This window comes from Vicugna pacos, chromosome 3 (genome assembly GCF_048564905.1).
Source record: "Vicugna pacos chromosome 3, VicPac4, whole genome shotgun sequence".
Taxonomy (NCBI): domain Eukaryota; kingdom Metazoa; phylum Chordata; class Mammalia; order Artiodactyla; family Camelidae; genus Vicugna; species Vicugna pacos.
Genome location: NC_132989.1, coordinates 44,163,972 through 44,185,016, shown reverse-complemented (window position 1 = coordinate 44,185,016; position 21,045 = coordinate 44,163,972). Strand labels below are relative to the sequence as shown.

Sequence of the window (21,045 nt, the reverse complement as noted above, 5' to 3'; positions counted from 1 at the left end):
CCAAATTTTCAATACTGATGACTAAATTTTTTTAAAATGTTTTTTAACTAGAGCAGAATCAACAAAATATACCTGAGGACCAGATGTAGTTCATAACCCACCAGTCTGCAGCTTCTGTCAGAAGAAAGCCTTACATCAACAGAGTAGGAAGTGGTTTGTTTCTGAGCCTTCATCCCTTGCTTTTGGGATAAGAGGAATTGGACTGTCTAGTCTTCTGCTCTTAAACGCTGGGAACTGGGGCAATACTCTAATATAGGGCTGGACTGGGAAATAGGGTGGGACAGGGATGGTACCCACAAAAAGTAAATCTCTGATATGCCTGATTTCCTAGTTTGGTGCCATTTGTATGTTAATTTCTCTTTAGTTGTTTATAAAATCTTTCATGAATGCTGCCACTTTGCTTCATTTGGGGTATTAAGGAGAACAGTTGTCCGTTATTGGGCCACAATGTCAAAGGGGCAACAGCTCTGCCTCTTCATGGCCTGGGAATGGTTGCAGGATAATTAGAGGGAAACCTTGAAGGGGAAGGTGACCACAGAGGATAATGGGTGTGATTACCAGGTTCTGTTACATTGTCTGTTGTGGAGATTCTCCCCCCATTGCCAGCCTTGTAAGGTAAGAGGTTTGTTTTTATTAAGAGAGTTTTCTATCTTCTTCCAGCTTCCTGCTGATTTGCTTTGCTGTTGATTAAGTTATATAGTTAGAGTCTGTTCCTTTGGTTTATCACCAAGAAATGCTTTTGTTGTCATTTTTTAAAATACCAGAGAACATATTTAGCCTTACAAGTCATTCATACTGTGTATTAAAAAATGATCAGACTTTTTACTTGAACTGGCTCTGATGAGGGAAATCTAAGGGAGAGATCCTGAAGGACAGACGTGGATGGGGGGAGAATGAATGCTGTGTAAGAAACTTGAGGAAGAAAGGAGGTAGGGCTTAGGAAAAACATTTTGTCTTTTTAACTTCTGCCTACGTCTGGTCTGGTAAGTTCCCATTCATCCAGTAATGGCATAGATCAGTGTTTCCTAAGCGGGGCTCAGTATGCTGCCATACTTTTAGGAATGGTGATCTGAGGTCTCAGAGTTGGAATAGGTCGTGTGGCTGAAAGGAGCGAACAACCAAGGAGCACCAAGACAACTGAGAAATTCCTCTAAAAGGAAAGCTGGAGGGGAGAGGGTATAGTTCAGTGGCAAGGTGTGTGTTCAGCCTGCACAAAGTCCTGGGCTCAATCCCCAGGACTTCCATTAAAAAAAATTAATAAATGCATTAATAAACCTAATTACCCCCCCAACAATAACAACAACAAAATAAAATGAAAGACAGAGACCGAAACAAGTAGAAGAACTTAAAGGGAACAGAGACTCTACAAGGAGAATCTTCAAAATAGTCCCTCTTTAATGTCCTGTGAAATACAGGGGAAAATGTTGTATCCACAAAAAAAGAACAGGATAAAAAGAAACATTAAAAAAACCTACTACGGAAAAAATACAACATAAATTAAAAGTTCAACAAAAAGAATGACAAATAAATAAAAGAATATCTTCCAGAAAGAGAAATAGAGAAACAAAGGAATGTAAGGTAGGAGAGAAAAGATAAGAAAAATTCGAGAGCTGGTGCAGGAGGTCTACCATCCAAAAGAGCAAAGAAGATAGAGGGGAAGAAATCGTCAGCAAAATGGTCCATGAATTGTCATCCAAACCAAAGGATGTGAATTTCCTGATAGAGAGGACCTACAAAGTATCACCTGCCACAACACATGAAGACGTATTGTGAACTTTCTTAACACTAAAGATGGAAAAAAAGATAAATTTCTACTAGACCTCCAAAAAAAGGAGTTAGCCTAGGAAGAGAAATACTTCGAACCGTGAAATGAAGAGTGAAGACAAGTTAGAAGTGAAGCAAAATAGTCCTCAGAACCGGTCTAGATTAGAGCAGGTCATAAACTCCAGGAGAAATTTTTCTGACCAGATTTGATGGAATATCTATGCATCTTAAATTATTAACAGGAGATTTAGATAATTAGCTAAGAATCTGAGGCTGAATTCATGATATATAGAAACTAAACAAACAAAAATACCAAAAATGTTTTAATTTGGGGGAAAACAAACAATTGTTCAAGGAAAGAAAAGTAGGTATGGCCCATTTATGAACATATAGTTTTTATCATCATAATTCAGAGACATATTTTAAAGAACAAATACTGATTTCCATATCAAGTAACATGATTGGATATCAGGATGTATATTCTGACATAATTCATAAATCTGAAATAACTATACTTTTAAAGCCCTCCTGTAACACACTGAATATCTAGCAAAATTATAAAATTTATGAGTCTAAATTAATCTAGGTCAGTGAGGGAACTTGGAGCATCAAGCCACTTTTACCTTGAGATTATTGTCTGAACCTGGTAAAATTGAATTTTGGATTACCTTGTGGGTCCTGGAAACAGAAGCCAAATTCCAAAGACTGCTCAGGTAGGAAATTTTATAAAATATATCTTTTTTTCAAACACTGGAATACTGGAGGGCTGTAGCCTCTGTGTAAGTTTAAGCCAGAACTATACCACCCCGTATACTACCATCAGACTATTCTACAGGGAGATGCCTTAGAGATGAGTAAAAAGCAGTTCTAAAAAGTATCTCCACAAATAATTTTCCAGGGACTATAAGCAACTCAGTATCTCAAAGTACTACGTACATAAGACTACATACCATGAGCAAGAACTAACATAAAAAACAAAGCCACCAAGATTTCATTTATTGGAATTACCAGACTCAGAATATAAAGTAATTATGTTTACTGTGTTCAGAAAGAAAATCTAAGGCGGAAAAAGAAAACCAAAAAACCAAGCAGATTTGAAAAAGAACCAAATGGATATCTCAGAATGAGAAGTGTTAAAACTGAAATAAAACTCAATTAAAATTAACAACAAATTAGTTAGAGATGAAGAGAGAATTAGTGAATAGAAGCAAGATTACATTGCATTATAAAGCACAGAAGAAGAAACACATGTAAAATGTAAAATATAAAAGACTGAGAGCCAGGAAATTTTAACAAAGTAAAATTGAATTCCCAGAAAGAGAGGAAAGAAAGAATGAAGCAGAAGTAGCATTTAGGGGGAGGGTATAGCTCAGTGGTAGAGTGCGTGCTTAGCATGCATGAGGTCCTGGGTTCAATCCCCAGTACCTCCATTAAAAAATAAATAAATAAATGAACCTAATTACCTCCCCCCTCAAAAAAGAACAAAAGAGAAGTAGCATTTGAATGGCTTAGAATTTTTGAAAATTGATAATAAAATATATTAACCAGTAGATTCCAGAATCCCAATGAGTCCTAAGCAGGAACTATGACAAGAAATACAAGCATCAAGTTACATAAGTAGATAATTAGATACATTATAGTGAGCCTGTAGAACACCAAAGATAAAGAGAAAATCTACAAAAGTACTTTTTAAAAGTCAGATTACTTTCAAAGGAGCAACATGTAGGCTGAGAGCAGACTCCCAAGAATGATGGAAGGCAGTAGGCATTCCTCTGTTCTCTATGTGCTAAGAAAAGATAGTTGACAAGTTAACAGATCATACCCAGCAAAAGCATCTTTCAAGAACCAGGGTGAAATAAAGATATTTAAAGACATTGACACAACATTGTAAAATGACTATAACTCAGTAAAAAAAAAAGTTTAAAAAAAAGATATTTAAAGACAGACATAAACCTACAGAAGATCGCCATTAAGAGATATTCTAAAGGATATATTTAAAACAAAATGAAAGTGGTTCCGGATGGAAGTTCTGAGTTAGAAGGGAGAAAGAAGGAAAAAGAAAGTGGTAAATATGTGGATAAACTTAAATTAAATAAGCAATATAAAACAATAATACTTCTCTTAGAGTTTTAAGAGAAATAAATATACAATAGAAGCACATAGGTTGGGAGTGGGATTTCAAGTTTTCTAAAGTTCTTATATTGTCCAGAGATAGGTAAAGATATTGATAAACTTTAGATTCTGATAATTTAAGGATGTATGTTGTAATTTCTATCATAATCAGTAAAATAGAAAGCATTTAACTCTCAAACCTATAGATGTAAAATATGGAACAAGAAAGTGTTTCAAAAGGCAAGAAAAGAGAAAGAAATACAGAATAAGTAGACATATAGGAAGAACAAAACAAGATGAAAGATTAATCTTTGTATTAGTATTTAAGTTAAATGTAAATATATTAAATTCTACCATTAAAGACATACATGGTAAAACTGGATTGTAAATATATGCTCATGGGCTGTTTACAAGGGATAAATCAAAAAACAATGGAAAGTTTGAAAGTAAAACAATGGAAAAGTGTATTTAAGCCTTCCTCAACAAAAGAAATCTGGAGCAGCTACAATAATACAAAGCAAGATTGTCTTTAAGTTAAAGAGTAGAGTGTAGTTTTTTTTCCCTGATACCAAATATATCATTCCAATACCAAGTCTCTGATTCTCTGACACCAGTAAGGTGTCCAACAATTAAGCTCAACCCTGACAAGAACTACCTCGGGTTAGCGCAGACCCTACAAGTTAAAGTGTCAGTCCCACAACCCTGCTCCCACTTCGTTACCAGCCATGGAAGGGGATCCCGTGGCTCCCCGTACTTCTTCCCACCAACTACAAATTCAGGAGTTTCCATGACACCTCCCTCAGGTTTGATAATTTCTACAATGATACAGAACTCAAGAAAAGTGCTGTATTTATTATTACAGTTTATTATAAAGGTACGATAAGTTAACAACCAGATAAAGAGGTATATAGGGTAAGACCCAGAAGGATCCCAAGCACAGGAGCCCCCGTCCCCTTGGATTTGGGTTGCACCACCTTCCCAGCACTTGGATGTGTTCAATGACTTAGACGCTCCTGAATCCTGTTGTTAAGGGCACTTTAGTGAGGTTTCATTTTGTAGGCATGTTGATTAAATCACTGGCTGCTGACAGTTGGCGTCAGTCTCTTGCCCCTAGAACCCCATTTCTCCCCTCCCTTTGAGTCATCTCATTAGTGTACAAATGATAACTCATCACTCAGGAAATTTCTGAGAATTTTAGGAGCTCTGAGCCAGGAAAAGGTAGCAAAATCCAATATATAGTTTTTACTATACCACAAAAGCATTATTTGAAGTAGGCTTATTTCAAAATGGTGAAGGATTAAATTCACCAGAAAGATGGAATGATTTAAAATTTGTATATACCCCCCAAAAAGGCTCAAAACACACAAAAATTGACACCTGCAAGAGAAATATACCAATTTACAGTCATTATGAAAGATACTAGAATTCTTATCATTAATTACTGGAATAAGGAGACCAAAAAAAAAAAAACCAAAACCCCAAATCAATAAAGCTTCGTAAGATTTGATCAGCCCAATTAATAAGCTTGACATAATGGTCACATAAGGCCCACTCCATTCCAACAACTATAATATACACCTTTTTTTCAAGTGTATGTGGAACATTTGTAAAATTTGTTCACATACAAGCCATAAAACAGATCTCAACAGCTTTGAAAGGATTGATATAATATAGGCCATGTGTTCTGAATACAGTGCAGTGAACATATAAATCAAAACACTACCAAAACCCCATATAATAGGAAATTAAGAAACATACTCTGAAACAGTTCATGGATCTAAGACAAAATTATGAACATTCAAAAATAATTTGAACTGAAAGATTATGAAAATATCAATTGAAATGGAGCAGTTAGAGGAAATTTTATAGCTGTCTATGCATATATTAGAAGATAAAAGAAAAAAGGCTGAGTTGAGCATCCATTCCCAGAGTCTAGAAAGAGAACAGCAAAATAAACACAAATAAAAGAGAAGAAAGGATATAATAAAGATAAGAACCAAAATCAAGGAAATAGAAAACAAGCACACAATATAGAGGAACAATATAGACTGAAAATAGTTTTTTAAAAGACGTAGAAAATCGATATCTTCCTGGCAAGAATGCTAAAGTGAAAAAAGAGAAGGCACAAATAATCGTTAAAGAAAAAAGAAAAGTAATAAAGGCCATTAGAGAGAAAAGATTGGTTGCTGAGTGGGAAGGTTTTACTGCCAAGTGGGCAACCCAGTCAAGCATGGAGTCCAGGAGACTCCCCAGGTTGAGGCTGGGGGAGAGTAGACCACAGACTGTCTGGGTTCAGCGTTAGGAGGGCAAAGCACTTGGGCACTGTGGGTTGGCAGTAGCCCAGTTTGTCAGTTGGCTGCACTCTGGGCTGGCTGAAGGTCTTCATATTCATGAATGTGCATATACCCTTAGCTCAAAACTTCCCCAGGTTTACTTTTGGGGAGACACTGCTTTGGGAAAGATCCCCAGTGTTCTCCTTACTTGCTGCAAGTAATAATAAATCCTTCCTTCTCCTGAGGTTCACCCACCAAGAGATGAACCCTGTTTTCAAGTAACAATAAGATAGTGTTAATACAGGTTTCAGGATCCCTAAACATTCTGCATTACCATCTGCCTGTGATGTGATGAGAGGCACCCAGGCATTTAAATGAAGGTTGGAAAAGGATGAACTGGAGGTAGAAAACAGAGGGGTGGCTAGGGTGGCCAGAGCACAGATCTGATGAATAAATAAGTTGTGCCTTCCCTGCCTGGGAGCCGCTGCTGCCCCTGCTGCGGCCGCTGCTGGACCGGGCAGACTTCCTCACTGCACTGGTCACAGGCTTTGGGGGGAGGCCAGATGGTCTGCGCAAGTAAGAGCTGGCCAGTAGAATGGGGAAGCAAAGTCTATCATACCCCGAAGACTTTGACTCATTAGTGGAAGATTCCTTACTCAGAGACACATAACTTTGGCCCTGACCTAACTGGCAATTTTTATTGTCTCTAATACTAGATGTTAAGCACAAAACTATTGATGAAATTTTAGCCACTGGATAGGTGCCAAAGGTTTGTTTTTAAGAATTAGTCTTTTTAAACATGTACCTCTCAGAACCTAGGAGGGTATATATACATTTCTGTCACATATTTGTTCCCTGTTAACTTGTGTAAAATGAATTCCAAATAACTACAATTGTGAAGTATGACCAAATAATTGCTAACATTTTGTTGGCCAGTTTATCATATATCAAGGATTGTCTAATATGTTCCACATATTATAATCTTATTTAATTCTCAGACACCTCTATGAAATACATATTTCTATCTCCATTTTAAAGATGAGACAGCTGAGACTTGGGTTAACTAATTTGCTTGAAGTCACATAGCTGGTTATGGTGGCTCTTTATTTGACTTCAAGAAATCTAACTACAGAACCCCAGCTCTTAACCACTATTCTGTGCCAACAAGTAAGTCTACAAAATGAAGCTGAAAGAGGGAAAATGTCTTTTTCTAAAAATGGAAAAATGGATTATTTATTCATAGACTGTGGGTAGATCTAAATAAGGTAATACATGAAAGATTCTTAGAACAGTACCTGGTCCTTAGTGGCTTTGAATAGATGTTAGCTGTCATGATTGTTCTGAATATTTTTAAGGTGAATTTCAGGAGTTCCATGTTGGTTTGCTTTATTCTCACAGGGGGCTTAGCCCATGGGAAGGTGGCGTGGTGCCTTTGGTAAATAAGCACAGTAATTGCAAGCTTTGGAACCAAACCTGGGTGGCACTTTGAAAATGGGATTAAAATCCTAGCATGTAGCTGCCAAGTACCCAGCAGGGCAAGGATCTCAGGGCTTGGCAGATTTTGTGTTCCAGCATGCTCTCTGAAAGCAGGGTTTTCCCAGTAATGTATTTTATAAACATGTCAAATTGCCACTTGTTTCCTGTGTTTTTCTGATAAGAGAAACAGTTGGAATCTGTGTTCAACCACCTTTAAACATTAAATATTTAGTTTAAAAAAAAGAATATATCTTACCTCTTACTTCAGGATTATGGTGGCAGATATTGTGGCCTCCTTTGGTTCTGTGTGCGCAGAGACCTCTAGGCCCAGGGAGTGCTTTGGTCTTGGGTATTTAAAGCAATGCCATACAGTTACTTTCCCTGTGGGCCTGGAGAGCAGCTGCTCAGTGGTTGTTATGGACTGAATATTTGTTTCCCCCGATAATTCATATGTTGAAGCCCTGTCCCCTCATGTGATAGTAGTTGGAGATGGGTCTTCAGAAGGTGAGCAGAGTTAGATGAGGTCACGATGATGGGGCCCTCATGATGGAATTAGTGCCCTTTTAAAGAGATACCAGATAGCCTAGTGAGCCTGGGGGACAGTATAGATGTAATGGTGTCATGCTAAGGATAAGAAAACACAGCCATCTGCCCATGGTCAACAGGCTCCTTTGAGCTTAGCAAGGGACTGAAGAGAGACTGGCATGACAGTGAGCCTAGAAATATCAGGTACCATCATGCTTCAAAGGGCGAAAGGAAGACCTGCATTTTGAAGTTCTTCCCAATTAAATGACTAATTTTGCCTCAGGAATATTGGGTTTTATCCAGAAATATCTAATTTGAAGACAGATTAAAAGAGGGTAATGGGAATAGTCTACTGTATTTTTTGAAAATGTACTTCCCTTTTTCTGGTCCATTAAAGTGGATGCTAATATGATTGCCCAGGCTCCTTAGCAGAGGATCTGGGTTCTCAGTATCACTTGAGTAAAAATTGTTACGGTAATAGTGTGAGCCTTTTGATCTTGCTGATTAACATGGAGCTTCTAACCTGATTATATGACTCTGCCAGAAACTGGATTTGGGACTGTTAATACAGCATAATAAATTCAAATGAAGCTCCCTTGGGCTGTCTTATCCCAGAAATATGTTTCATTATTTGAAAATGAATCTCTTGAGTTGTATAAAGAAAAAGTCTAAGTGTAAAATTTATTTTGATTTTTAAAATTAATCTCCATGTTGCTTTTCCCATTTAGGAAATAAAACCCTGGCCTACTACCATTGTAAATAATCCAGGAATCCATTCAGTAAATGTATGTTAAATGCCTGAAATGTCACAGGCTCTGTGCAAGGTACGGATGATACTGCGGTGAAACATGAAAGGCCAGGGCCCTACCCTACGCTTATATGTCTGATGTATGAGCTGTAAGGCCATCAGTGATTCAGCCTATTTTCAGCTCTGAGCTCAGCCAGTCTTCTTGGCACACATTGCTGGGGCCGGGACAGAAAACATGAGGCAGCTGGTTAGACAGAGAGCATTCAGAGGAGCAGGAGGAGGCAGAGCAGGCATTTTGGAGTCCATGTTGAAGGAAAGCAAAACCTCCCTTGCAGACTAACTGATAGATTTTACTATTAAACTTCGGGCAATTGCAAACATAGTAACAAAATTGTCTGCTTTGACACAAAGACATGTCACCCAGCCATACAGCACTGGACGAAAAGAGTGTTAAGTCAGACTGACTGAAGAAGATCAGCAGAACATGAGCAGCAGAGGAAAACCATCTGGCGTGGCTGCAGAAAAAGACAGTTTTTCTAATGACATTGATGAAATTCACCAGTACCCAGTACAGGGAGGTGGAAAATTCATGTCAGAACCCACTTACATAATTTGTAGTTTGCTCTACGTAATTATATGCAAGTAAATTGTAGAGTAATCTGTTTATGTTCCCTTTTCATAGTAAAAATTGTAATTTTAATGAATCCCTTTTTGTATATTTAAAGGTCATGTATTAAAGACCCAGCAGAATGAAAGCCCCACAGGCAGGGAGTGCAGTTCACTGTGTGCACTGCTATGTCCCCAGTACCCAGCACAGTGCCTGTGTGTAGACCTTTGTCTTGTTTGCTGGCTGCCCAGGCCTTCTGAATACTCTTCCTACGTTTAGGAAGGGTCTCACCTTACAAATCCTACCTCCTCAAAGTGGAAGCCAGAAAACAAACTTCCCAGCCTCCCTTGCAGCTAAGACAGGCATCTAAGCCAGGATCCACTAACCAGCTGCATACGTGAGGGGCTCAGAAGTGAGCAACACGAAGAAGCAAGCTTTATTCAAAATCTCATTTTTCTAGCAAAGGTGGCAAGTGAAGCATCGGGCTCTCCCCTCCAGTAAGCATTCCCTGGACATCTCCCATCCCTCTCGGGGCAGTCGGGTGAGATATGCCTTCTCTAGGTCTACTTTTCACTGTACTTCCCCATGCTAATATAATGATTAGCATCTTTTATTAGGTTCTAATCTGCTGTGATAGTAAAGTAATGCTAGCTGCCCTCACAAACCAAAAATACATAGTGAATCAAACACAAAAGTTTCTCTTTCCTAATTATACAAAGTGAAGATGGTGCCTTGGCTCAGCAGGCAGCCCCCCTGCAGGAGGTAACTCAGGGAGCCAGGCATCTTCCAACTTGTGGCTTCGCCATCTGTACCACGGGGTTCCCAAGGGTACCATGTCCATCTGAACCAGCCAGAGGCACAAGGCATGGAGAATCACACCCCAGGACTTTTATGAGCCAGGCTCTGAAGCTGTGCTCTTCACTTCTGTTCACTTTCTGTTGCTCCAAGCTCAGCCACATGACTACACTTAACTGGCTTCCTGTAGCTTTTTCCAGGTAAAAGTACATCAACACTAGAAAACTATGGTGAAGTGCCATATCTAATTTTCTGTCTTTTCACTTCCTTCCTTCCCCCTTAGCTGGTAAAAGGGACTACAGTAAGGAGGCTGATCATACAGAAACACTGTGTAAATCACAGACAGCTGTAGTGCTGGTCAGATTCCCTTTTCTTGGCTCTTCAGTGCTTTCTGCTAAACATTGCTGTTTGGAGGTGGGGCACATATCCATTGGATCGTTATTTCTGAATACTTTGCCTAAAACTGCTTTTATCTGCAGGCTCCTCATGTGTCAGTTTGAAGGAGAAAGTGCTCAGCATGCAGCCTGGGCGCCACATGTGTTCTGAGGCACTGGCACATGGCAGAGTTAGGAGGTTCCAAGTCATTGCCTGTTGGCCACCCACAGGCTAGTGAAGGAAACATCTCTTTTTTCTCCCCTGCCTCTCCTGGACCTAGGTGCCTTATCAGCAGCCAGAGACAGCTGGGAATACGACTCGGGTGCCAGGGACCTCCAGAGCCCGGACTTACAGGGTCAGTCAGCTCTACAGAAGCTTCTGGACTGTGGCGGGAGCTCTCTGCACCAGCACGCTGATGCTCTCCACAAGCTGCTCACACAGTCCCCACATTCTGGCAACTCTGTAGGAGGAAGCTATCTAGAGCTGGCCAACACGGTGAGTACTTTCTGGTTCACAGAAAACATCTTTAGACCTGTGTGTATTCCAATATAAATATTTAAATTTTGAGCTCCAGGGGACATGGCAGGTATTGTCTTCTTTTATTGAACTAAACATTGTACCATTTCCAGCATTGCCAGTAATGTTAAGTGCTCCAAACACTTGTGATTGGTGACTTCACTCTCACTAGTAAGAGCTGAATCATCAAAGTGTTTTAAGTCTGCACCTTGTACAGATTTAATTACTAGAGTAGCTGTAACGGCTTCACTGCTTTTCTGGTACCAGATGTTACAAATTAGTAGGATATAATCCTTTGTGTTCCCTAATTTGGACTTCACTCATTTGAAAAACAAAGAAGAAAATATTTTATTGAAAGTTGGATCATTGTTTCTGCTTGTACTTTAAAAACATATTCCGTTGAAACCATGAATAACTTAGAGTTTCTTTATGCTTAGTTGAAACTTCCCTTTTACCTCAGGGTGAATTACTACCATATGACCTTGGACTGAAAAGCTCCTGTCTTCCCTTCTAAGTTGGAGCTGGGGACCGAGGGTGAGGGGCTGATGGCCTGGGTCATTTTGGGTGACATGCCCATAGTTTATAAATTAAGATTGCTATCTAACCACTGTGTGAAAGGTCTGTAAACCTACCTTGCTTTTTGAAACTGGAATTTGAAACTAAAGGTGGAATAAGCATCTTGACAACTTCATTTATGTATATCTACAGTCTGCTTTGAGGTAGACCAGTGGTTTTCAGGCTTTTTGTGTCTGAGGCACATTTGCTAATTCTGACACTTCTGGTGACATGTTTGAAGGAACTAACAATCCTAAATATGCCAGCAATAATTAAAATACAGACATCCAACAAAGCCCAATGAAAAGACATTCTACAGAATACTTGACCAGTACTCCTTGAAATTGTCAAGGACTTCAAAAACCAGGAAAGTGTAAGAAAGAGTAACTGTCACAGCTAGGAGGATCCTAAGATATATAACAACTAAATGTGATGTGGTACCCTGGATGGAACATTAGGTGAAAACTAGGAAACATGGATAAATTATGGATTTTGCTTAATAATAATGTTACCAGTATTGATTCATTAATTGTGGCACTGTACCATAATAATGGAAGATGTTTGTAATAGGAGAAACTGGGTATAAGATATGTGAGAACTCTCTGTCCCATCTTTGCAACTTTTCTGTAAATCTAGGACTATCATAAAATAAAAAATTTATTAAACATACACACACAATCACTACTAGGGTGTGACTACGTCTCATAAAGTCTATAAAAGCACCCATAGTTACTGCACTGTTTGTCACTTGGCCACTCTTCAAGGTTGTTGTTGCTCAGTTTGAGTAGAACAGTTAACTGTCCTCTTCTCGCCCTTCTGCGCACTCAGGAGACTAGGCACTCGGCAGCCGCAGCAAATATGTCACCTTTCTCTGGCACAGGCCTGGACTTAGGCTATGCTGTTACACATAATTTATAACAAGTTGAATTTTTCTTTGTATGTTATCAGCTCAGCATTTTTCAAGACAGACAGAGCCATAGCAGCATGAGTTAGAGCAAAAATCAGGGTTACACGTTGATCATGATTTAGTGGCGCTGGCTCTGAAGGGTTCAGGGCTTGTGGCCCACCAGTTTTCTGTGGCAAACCTGCTGGTGAAACCTGCAAGAGTTAGCTATTACCTATCTCTGTGTGTGACTCCTCCATTTTTTCCTCTGCAGTAACTGCTTCGATTTTGTTCTGTTTCCTCTTCTTTCCTGGTCAGAGGAAAAGTTTCTCTGTGTATTATTGGTGAAGCTTTGGAACTGATGGATCTCTGCCTGTGACAGCCTCTGCAGAGGCCACTTTGAGAAACACTCCCTTAAACACTCACACAGGAGGGTTCACTTTATTGAAAGTCACGACCTATACACGTACAGTTTATACACTTTTCTGTATGTATGTTGTCAACAAAAGTAATCAATAAACAATCTATAATAGAAATAGAAAAGAGTTTTATCTGAGCCAAACTGAGATGATACCTCAGAAGACAGCCTCTCTGATAACTCTAAGGAACTGCTCCAGAGAAGCAGGGTTTTCAGCACACTTTTATATCTTGTCAGAACAAAGAACATTAAACAAGTCAGGGATGCACTCCTTAAAGGTTTCAGAAAACAGATCAGCACATACACTGTGAGTCAGTATAGCTTTGCACCTGGGAAGGGAGTCTTGTCATCGATTGGTGTCCCAGGAAGGGAGGTATTTAATCTTTATTTTTTAACATGGACATTCTTGACTTCTGGTCAACACACTCTTTTCCTTAATAACTAAAGCAGATGTACAATGTATGTTTGATAGGCCACAAACAGGCTATTTTAGTTAGCATAAACTTCAAGTTAACTTATGTATAAGCCAGAATGACTTCTCCATTCCTCAATATGTGAAAATTTCTCTTATCAATGTTATATATCTATAAAAGCTTATAATAAACACATAATTAATGATGGTGGCCGTTCATTGGGATACACAGAGTACGTTTTTTAAAAAGCTATAACTTCACAAATTAACAAATAAAGTACACACTCACTTAAGATGATCCTTGATAAGAACCAGACCATGCATGCCAATGCAGGCACTTAAAGTCTATGGCAGTGATTCCATCCTTTATTTTCTCACTGAATTGAAAATACGCAGTTTTAAAATACTATTTAAACTCACAGAACCTTGATTATGTCCTTGGACCCTCCGGTAGAGCGCCTTTTGAAACCCGGTTCTTCATCTTTTTCTGTATCTTCACCATTTGTCATTTGACTTTGGAGTCTTGCTGTCAAATATATGAGGAATCGTAAATGACCATAGTTTTAACTGTTGTGTTTAGGGAGGTTTGTTTCATAGCAATAGTTGACTCAGGGTCTGCTCGCAAGGGTCCATTGAGCCCAGTTTGAGAAATACCCCTTATAAATGGCCAAAGAAAGCAAACAGTCTCTCTAAACTGCACATTTGGGCAATCCCTTCACTTACATAATCGCATTAAAAGTAATTTATGTTCCTTCTAAAACAAATCCTGAACTAATAAAATTAAATGCTGGGGCTTGGTAGTGTTTCTTAAAGCAGCTACTAAAAGCAAAATACATTTTATCAGTGCCCAGTTAGGAGACAGAAAGCACACAGTAATTCACACAGGGAAACTTTAACATAAAAAATTGTTAACTATTAGGAAGAGATTACCCACAAGGAGTAAAGGGAATCTAATGACTATAGGAAGAGCAATCAGGCCCTCTAGAGCTGAGTCAGAGTGCCCGAGGAAGGCACATACTTGAAAGAGGGCCCTTCCTTCACCCAGGGCTGAGATTCAGACCCCACTGAAAAGGAGCGCCTGGGCCCCCAGAAGGCCAGGAAATTCCCTGAGATGCCGCAGGTCAGGGTTGGCAGCAGGAAGCCGGCCTTCTGGAGTGTTGGCTCAACTGGCTGGGATGCCACCCATTGGGTTATCACTAAGAAGGTGCCCACAAAGGAATTCACTGGGAAGCTGCCCACTAGAGTGGTAACAAAACCCACTGAGAAGTCCCCCAGATGGTGCCACTGAAACTTACTGGGGAGGAGCGCCACTAGATGTCCTGTGCTACTGGCCTCCACACGCTGGAAGAGCAGGCAGGAAAGAGCACGACAGAACCAGAAGTCCCTCCTGCCTCCAGTGTCCCTCCTGCCTCCAGTGTCCTGCCATCCTACCTACCAGATTTACCTTTTTAAGCATTCTTTCTCTTCTTCTACTACCAAATACCTGTCTTCTACTTCTACCGAACACAGTGGATGTTATGACTTTGAGGCTTAACTATTCAAAAAGCAAAGGCAATAAGATGATGTACATAGAAACTTGTAGCGATGAGAGCTGGTGGAACAATCTGTGACAGGCTGTGAATTCCGCATCTGTGTTGAGCCTGAAGTTACTATACAGCTCTGTCAGATCAGGAGATAAGAAGGAAATCTGGATGTAGAGGACAGCAAGGACGAACGGGAATGCGTGACCACAAGTTGGGACCCACGAGGACAAACTGGAACTCACTTGGGTCTCTTAACCATGTCAGCCTCGGTGCTGTGGGTGACCCACAGGAGAGCTGGCACCCATTATCAGCAAACTACACACATCTTTGGCCCAGGACTCAAAGAAGCTGAAGGAGGAGACCCAGGGAGTTGGGGTTGCTACAGTTTTGATACCTCAAGTAGGTAAGCAGCAGATTGGCAGCAACTTTCAGAGCATAGAAAGTATGTCGTCTGAACTTCACATAGAATGTCTCTCCTGGCCATACACAGCCATTTGGGGAGAGAACTCTGGGAAGCGTAGTTCCAGCTTAGCTAAATGACTTAGTACCACGCAGTCTACATCCTATCCCTAAAGCTGTCAGCAAAGCAAAATGACACACTTTGGTTTAGCAAAGAAGAGACGCCTTAGGAAAAATGTACTGCCTGTTGCCTGATGGATTTTCTCCCCAAATATGTATATTTCAGGGACGAATGCAAGGATAAATAATAATGTTATAGATTCTGAGTGGTGACATATTTAACTATTATAAAGCATAAAACACAACTGAAGTTTTATTTTCTAGCTACAGCACTGATAAATTCTTGAACAAAATATCAGTTGCTCCATAGATTCTTTCAGCCATGCTCCTTGGTTTTTTTAGGGTATACATTACCAGGTTTATTAATTTTTATTGAGAAAAATATTAATTAATTGATGATGATTAAGTAAGTATGACTGATTATGCTATAAAAAAGTCATACAAAAGATATCAGATATTTGAACCAATATAGAATGTTGACAAAAAATTAAAGTCGTTGTCTCCCCAAATCTTCCCTCATTTAAAAGGTCTTCACCAATTTTCCTCTGTATTCCTGAATTGCCTTTAATATAAGATGCTTTCCACTTGCCCTTTTGTAGTATTAGGTGATGTGATGCTAATGATCCTAATATAATGCTATGATCATTACGGCCCTTGCCACACTTAGGGTTACCTTATTGAAACATTTGGTCAAGAGGCTGTGTCCTGGCTTTGGGGTCAGAGCGTGGTTGATTGTTCTGCCAGCACCCTCTTCTGGATGTTGTTCAGAATCAAAGAACAAGGAATTCTTAAGCATGGGGCATGCTTATCAACTTTAAGATTTTCATAAAATTAGGATAGTACAAAGGAAATGTTGGATTTTTAGAGTAGCTATGGAAAGGTCTAGAATATAGACCTTTTCAGAATCTTGAATTGTCACTTCCAAGTGAGTGAAGGTGAATTTCAAAAGAAATCATCAAGTAGCCTTGTTCGGCTTACTGTTTATGACAGAAAGGTAGCAGAATATACCACCCAAAATATGACTGTAGGAGTTTAGGACATGCCACCCTAAAATACGCAGTTTTGGTCTTTAGATTATTTTGGTCAGCAGGCACTTGAAAAGCAGCAATTGCTGGAGGAGGCTTTCTTTGAACTCCCCTTATCAGCCTAAAAACTGATCCTCCAGAAGGAACTCAATTGTCACAGAGTCCCTTCCTGGGAGTTTCATCAACCAGGGATTGACTTCTACCACAGGAGAGGAGAATGAAAGTCAGCACCACACCCTGACAGGCTTTGTCACAAACTAGTACACCTCTCACCTATCCTTCTGTGGGCCCATTCATGTTTCCTGAAGATCCTTTACTCTCCCCTGAGAGTCCTGCACACCCCAACCCTTCCCCTGTTCATATGCTATTTAATCTTGAATTCCAAGCCACCTTAGGGAGGTACTCTTTTTTCCCCTGAGTTCAAGATTTGCAAATACTAACTACTATATATAAAACAACAAGTTTCTTCTGTATAGCACAGGGAACTATATTCAGTATCTTGTAGTAACCTATAATGAAAAATATGAAAATGAGTATATGTATATATATGTATAACTGAAACATGCTTTACACCAGGAATTGACACATTATAACTGACTATACTTCAATAAATTTATGATAAATAATGTGGTACATAGAATTTATTTGGGAATACCAGATCATGAAAATGGATAATTTCTACCTGGAGACAAAAGGGCCCTTAAAAAATACCTAGGTCTAACTTCTTAGTTTAAAAATGGGGGAATGGAGGCCCAGATCAAACCATCTGCTTAATATTACACAGGAAGAAAGAGAACAGAGACTAGAGGGCAGTGTCCTGACAGCCCAGCACTGACACCACCGTGCCTGTGCCCTGCACTGGGCGATGTCTCTTGTCATTGGTAGGAGAAGAAACAGCTGCTTGTGGGAGACCAGGGCCCCCCTCGTCTCTCCTTGGGGTCTTTGTTATTGGACTTTGGGTCACTCTTCTGCCCTACTAGGTGGTACTGGGTTGCTGCTCTGATGTAATCTAATCTCTTTTATGAGCTAATGTTCAGCCAGAACACTCTAGTACAGACAACCATTTGTTCAAATATTGGCGTAATTCTTCTGGGCCAGGCCTCCTCCTTTCCTGGCTACCTGATGCCCTCTCCCAGGAATCCTGGGCTCTCCCATGATCCAATCTCTTAAAGGGTGAATGCTGGCCCTGCAGGGACCCCTGCACCCCTGCCAGCTGGCGTCTTGCAGGCATCTGTTCTGGATGCTGATGGCTGTGCCACACCATTTGTCAAATATTTTTAATATCTCTTCTGTGCTTTTGGCAATCTGTTGGCCCAGAAAGACCCTGATAAGAGTGTGGGAACAGATAGTAAGGTGGCAGGAAGCCATCAAATCTCACTCTCTTAATCATTTACATTATTTTTAAGTGATTCTGTTAGATAGTTCAACAAGGGTTCATCTTTTATTCCGTTTTCTATGTCTTTGGGGTAAAGATCTCTGATTTACCAGGATAAAGGTATTTTGCAAATTTTAAAGTACACACTAGAGGGCAGTGGCCCCATATCTAGACACCTGACAGTTACCGCTGTTCTACATTTCTCTGCCCTTCCTGTGTTGGGGGAGGGGAAGGAAGTCTCTTTTACATTAGACAAATGCCATTTATGTATGAAGTGTTTTATGAAAATAGATCAGCTGCTTGGCAGCGCCTTGGCTGTCATTCCTTGTAGTTTCTTTTCCATCTTTCTTCAGTGATTTTTCTCAGTGGGGTTTTAGTAACAGATTTACATTAACATTTTTAATGACCTTTTTCTTTTTTAAAGACAAGACAAAGGAAAGATAGGAAACATACATTCCTAATTTAGAGTAGTGAAGTTTTCTATCTTTGTGAATAAAGTCATGAATTAAGAATGAGGAAGAAGAGAGGTACAGTGAGATATTCTTGTATTTCGCTTGTGCAGAGGCAAAACCCATATACGTGATTCTGCAGATCTGCCCCCTTCCCCGTGCCCACTAAAGAGAATCACGTTTCAGCTCAGCTTTACCTCTCCTGCCCACTTCTAAGCAGGATAGAGTCCTGCTCCCTGGGAGAGGCAAAGCTGACCTGTAAAGAGCCACACTGGGATGAGGGGATGGAGAGATAGCAGAGCCCTGTGGGTACAGAGCTCTGGGGCAGTGAAGAGAGAAGTTCCAGTGCAGCTGGGGTATAGTGCAGTGCAGTAGAGTGTGTTGAAGTTCAAGAGGAAAGCAAAGGGACACTGAGAAATACGTCAGTGGATAATTTATGAATCTGCCTTTGATAGACTCTGAAGAACCTAAATAAAGTATTTGATTTATTTTTAATTATTTTTGGTTGTTGGGCTGTTGCTTTGAAAAGGCTAACCTTCTGAAATCGGATTATGTCAGTCCCTGGATTTATAGGCATATCTCAGAGATACTGCAGTTCCAAAACCACTGCAATAAAGCAAATACTGAAATAAAGCAAGTCACATGAATGTTTTGGTTTCTCATTGTATATCAAAGTTATGTTTATACTTTACTGTGGTCTATTAAGTGTGCCATAGTATTATGTCCAAAAAAAAGTACATACCTTAACTAAAAAACACTTTATTGCTAAAAAATGCTAACCATCACCTGAGCCTTCAGCAAGTCAAAGTAGTAACATCAAAGATAACTGATCCCAGATCACCATAACAGATATAAGAATAATTTAAAAGTTTGAAATATTGCAAGAATTGCCAAAATGTGACGTATAGAAATGAAATGAGCAAATGCTGCTGGGAAAATGGTGCATATAGGCTTGTTGCCACAAACCTTCAATTTGTTAAGAAATGCAGTATCTTTGAAGGGCAGTAAAGCAAAAGCACAAGGAAACAAGGTGTGCCTGTATAAATGTTGTATGTTGAATGAACTTACAGGGTTTGTTTTTGAATTTGTGAAATCTAAAGCAATTGTGTTTCTTTATTTTAAGTGTTTGTCCTCTATGTTTGCTCTTAAACAAAGGAGGGAGATTAGATACTCTTCTTTGGACTCACCCAACCAGGTCCTGGGTGAGCGGAAGGACACCTGGACCCTCATAGCAGCCTGTGCTCTGCAGTAGGATGCAACATGGAGCTCTGTCTGCATTTCTCTCGGTGTTGCTAATATTTGTTGAGCATTCACTGTATACTCTATATCGTGTTAAGTGCTTTGCATAGATATCTTGCTTAATTCTTACAAGAACCTTATGCCATGTGCATGGTTATGATCCCTGTTTACAGATGAAGAACTTGAGGATTAGAGGGGTTGCATGGGGTGAAACAGTGAGGATGCAGCAGGCTGAGATTTGAACCCAGGCTTTTCTGCTTCTGCAGCTTGAGCTTACAGTTATTCATGTGCCCCCAGAGGATGGAGCAATGCTGCAGGCAGTTCCATTATGAAATCATCCCTTCTCTGGACCAACCCTAGGGTGCAGTGCTGTCTCATGCACCCAAACTAGGTATGGGATCTTGATCTTGTTCCTTTGAGGCGGGAAGCCCCATAAAAAGACCGGCAGGACCCCTAGGCAGGGCCACTGCTCTCCCAGCACCGTCTAGTTCCGTGGCCCAGAGGCTTTATCTCACTTTTTGCCTCTAAAGCGTCTAACTTACACCTAGAATTCTATTGGCTCCCTGAGCTTACTTCTGATTGGTTATTTCCTTCACTCCTGATTGGTTATTACTCTCACTCCTGATTGGTTATTACTCTCACTTCTGATTGGCCCAATTCTGTAACTTCTGACTGGTCCATTTGTAGTACTTCATTTGCATGGAGTGCACTCCTGATTGGTCTATTTCTACAAAGCTTGTTCCTGGTTGGTCAACTTCTGTTATACTTTATTTGCATATGATGTTGCAAAGTGTAAAACTGGCAGCCTATAAAAGGTCTGTGTAAACCTACAGACGGGTTCCAGAGCTTGAAGTGTTAACTCCTTTGGGCCAGCTGGCGTAATAAACTTGAGTTCTCCTACTCTCTGCGTGCTGCTTGGTTTCTCGCTTGGATCCAGGTTGCTGTCACAACTGAGTTGTAACACCGAGCTGTAACACCAAGCTGTAACACATTTTTCCGCAACATTTCTGGAGGCCTCAACGAGATTCCAACCACACCGGCTCCTTGAGCCACCTGGACGGCGGAGTAACCGCCTGGAGGTCGGGAGCGCCAAAAGCAAACGAGGAGGCATGCCACCCGACAATGTTCCGGGTCGTCCTTTGTGGAGGTGATTCAGTCCTCTGCGCAGTTGTGCCCCAACTGGACTCAGTGGAGGGACGGACCAACTCACCAAGCAACACTGTCGAATGAGGTAGGCGGCCCAGGAAGCGTCCATAGTTAGGTTAGGGTATTCAGGTTCTGTCCAAGTGGACAGAAGAGGAGACTGATCACCTCCTCCAGGCTCCCCGCCTGACACAGGACAAAAACAATGCCCTGGCTGTTTTGAGGATAGCGTGAGTCCCCACACAGAGTCACTGTTTGGGTTTTCATTTCTCTGACTTTTTATAAGACATTGTCATTGGAGAATAATTAAGAC

The 21,045-nt window shown here is 40.3% G+C and overlaps 1 protein-coding gene across 2 annotated transcripts in view; it reads left to right on the top strand.

Annotated features, from left to right (window-relative positions):
• Positions 1–21,045, top strand: part of MCC (MCC regulator of WNT signaling pathway) — a 386,214-nt gene that overhangs the window by 96,527 nt on the left and 268,642 nt on the right. The window contains exons 1-2 of one of the 2 annotated variants that reach the window (XM_072958216.1): positions 8,213–8,354; positions 10,956–11,170. In XM_072958216.1, coding sequence (XP_072814317.1) covers positions 8,330–8,354; positions 10,956–11,170 — 240 coding nt within the window. In that variant the 5' untranslated portion in view covers positions 8,213–8,329. Of the gene's footprint in view, positions 1–8,212; positions 8,355–10,955; positions 11,171–21,045 lie in introns of those variants that run through there. The other variant, XM_031673172.2, reaches the window with a different exon arrangement.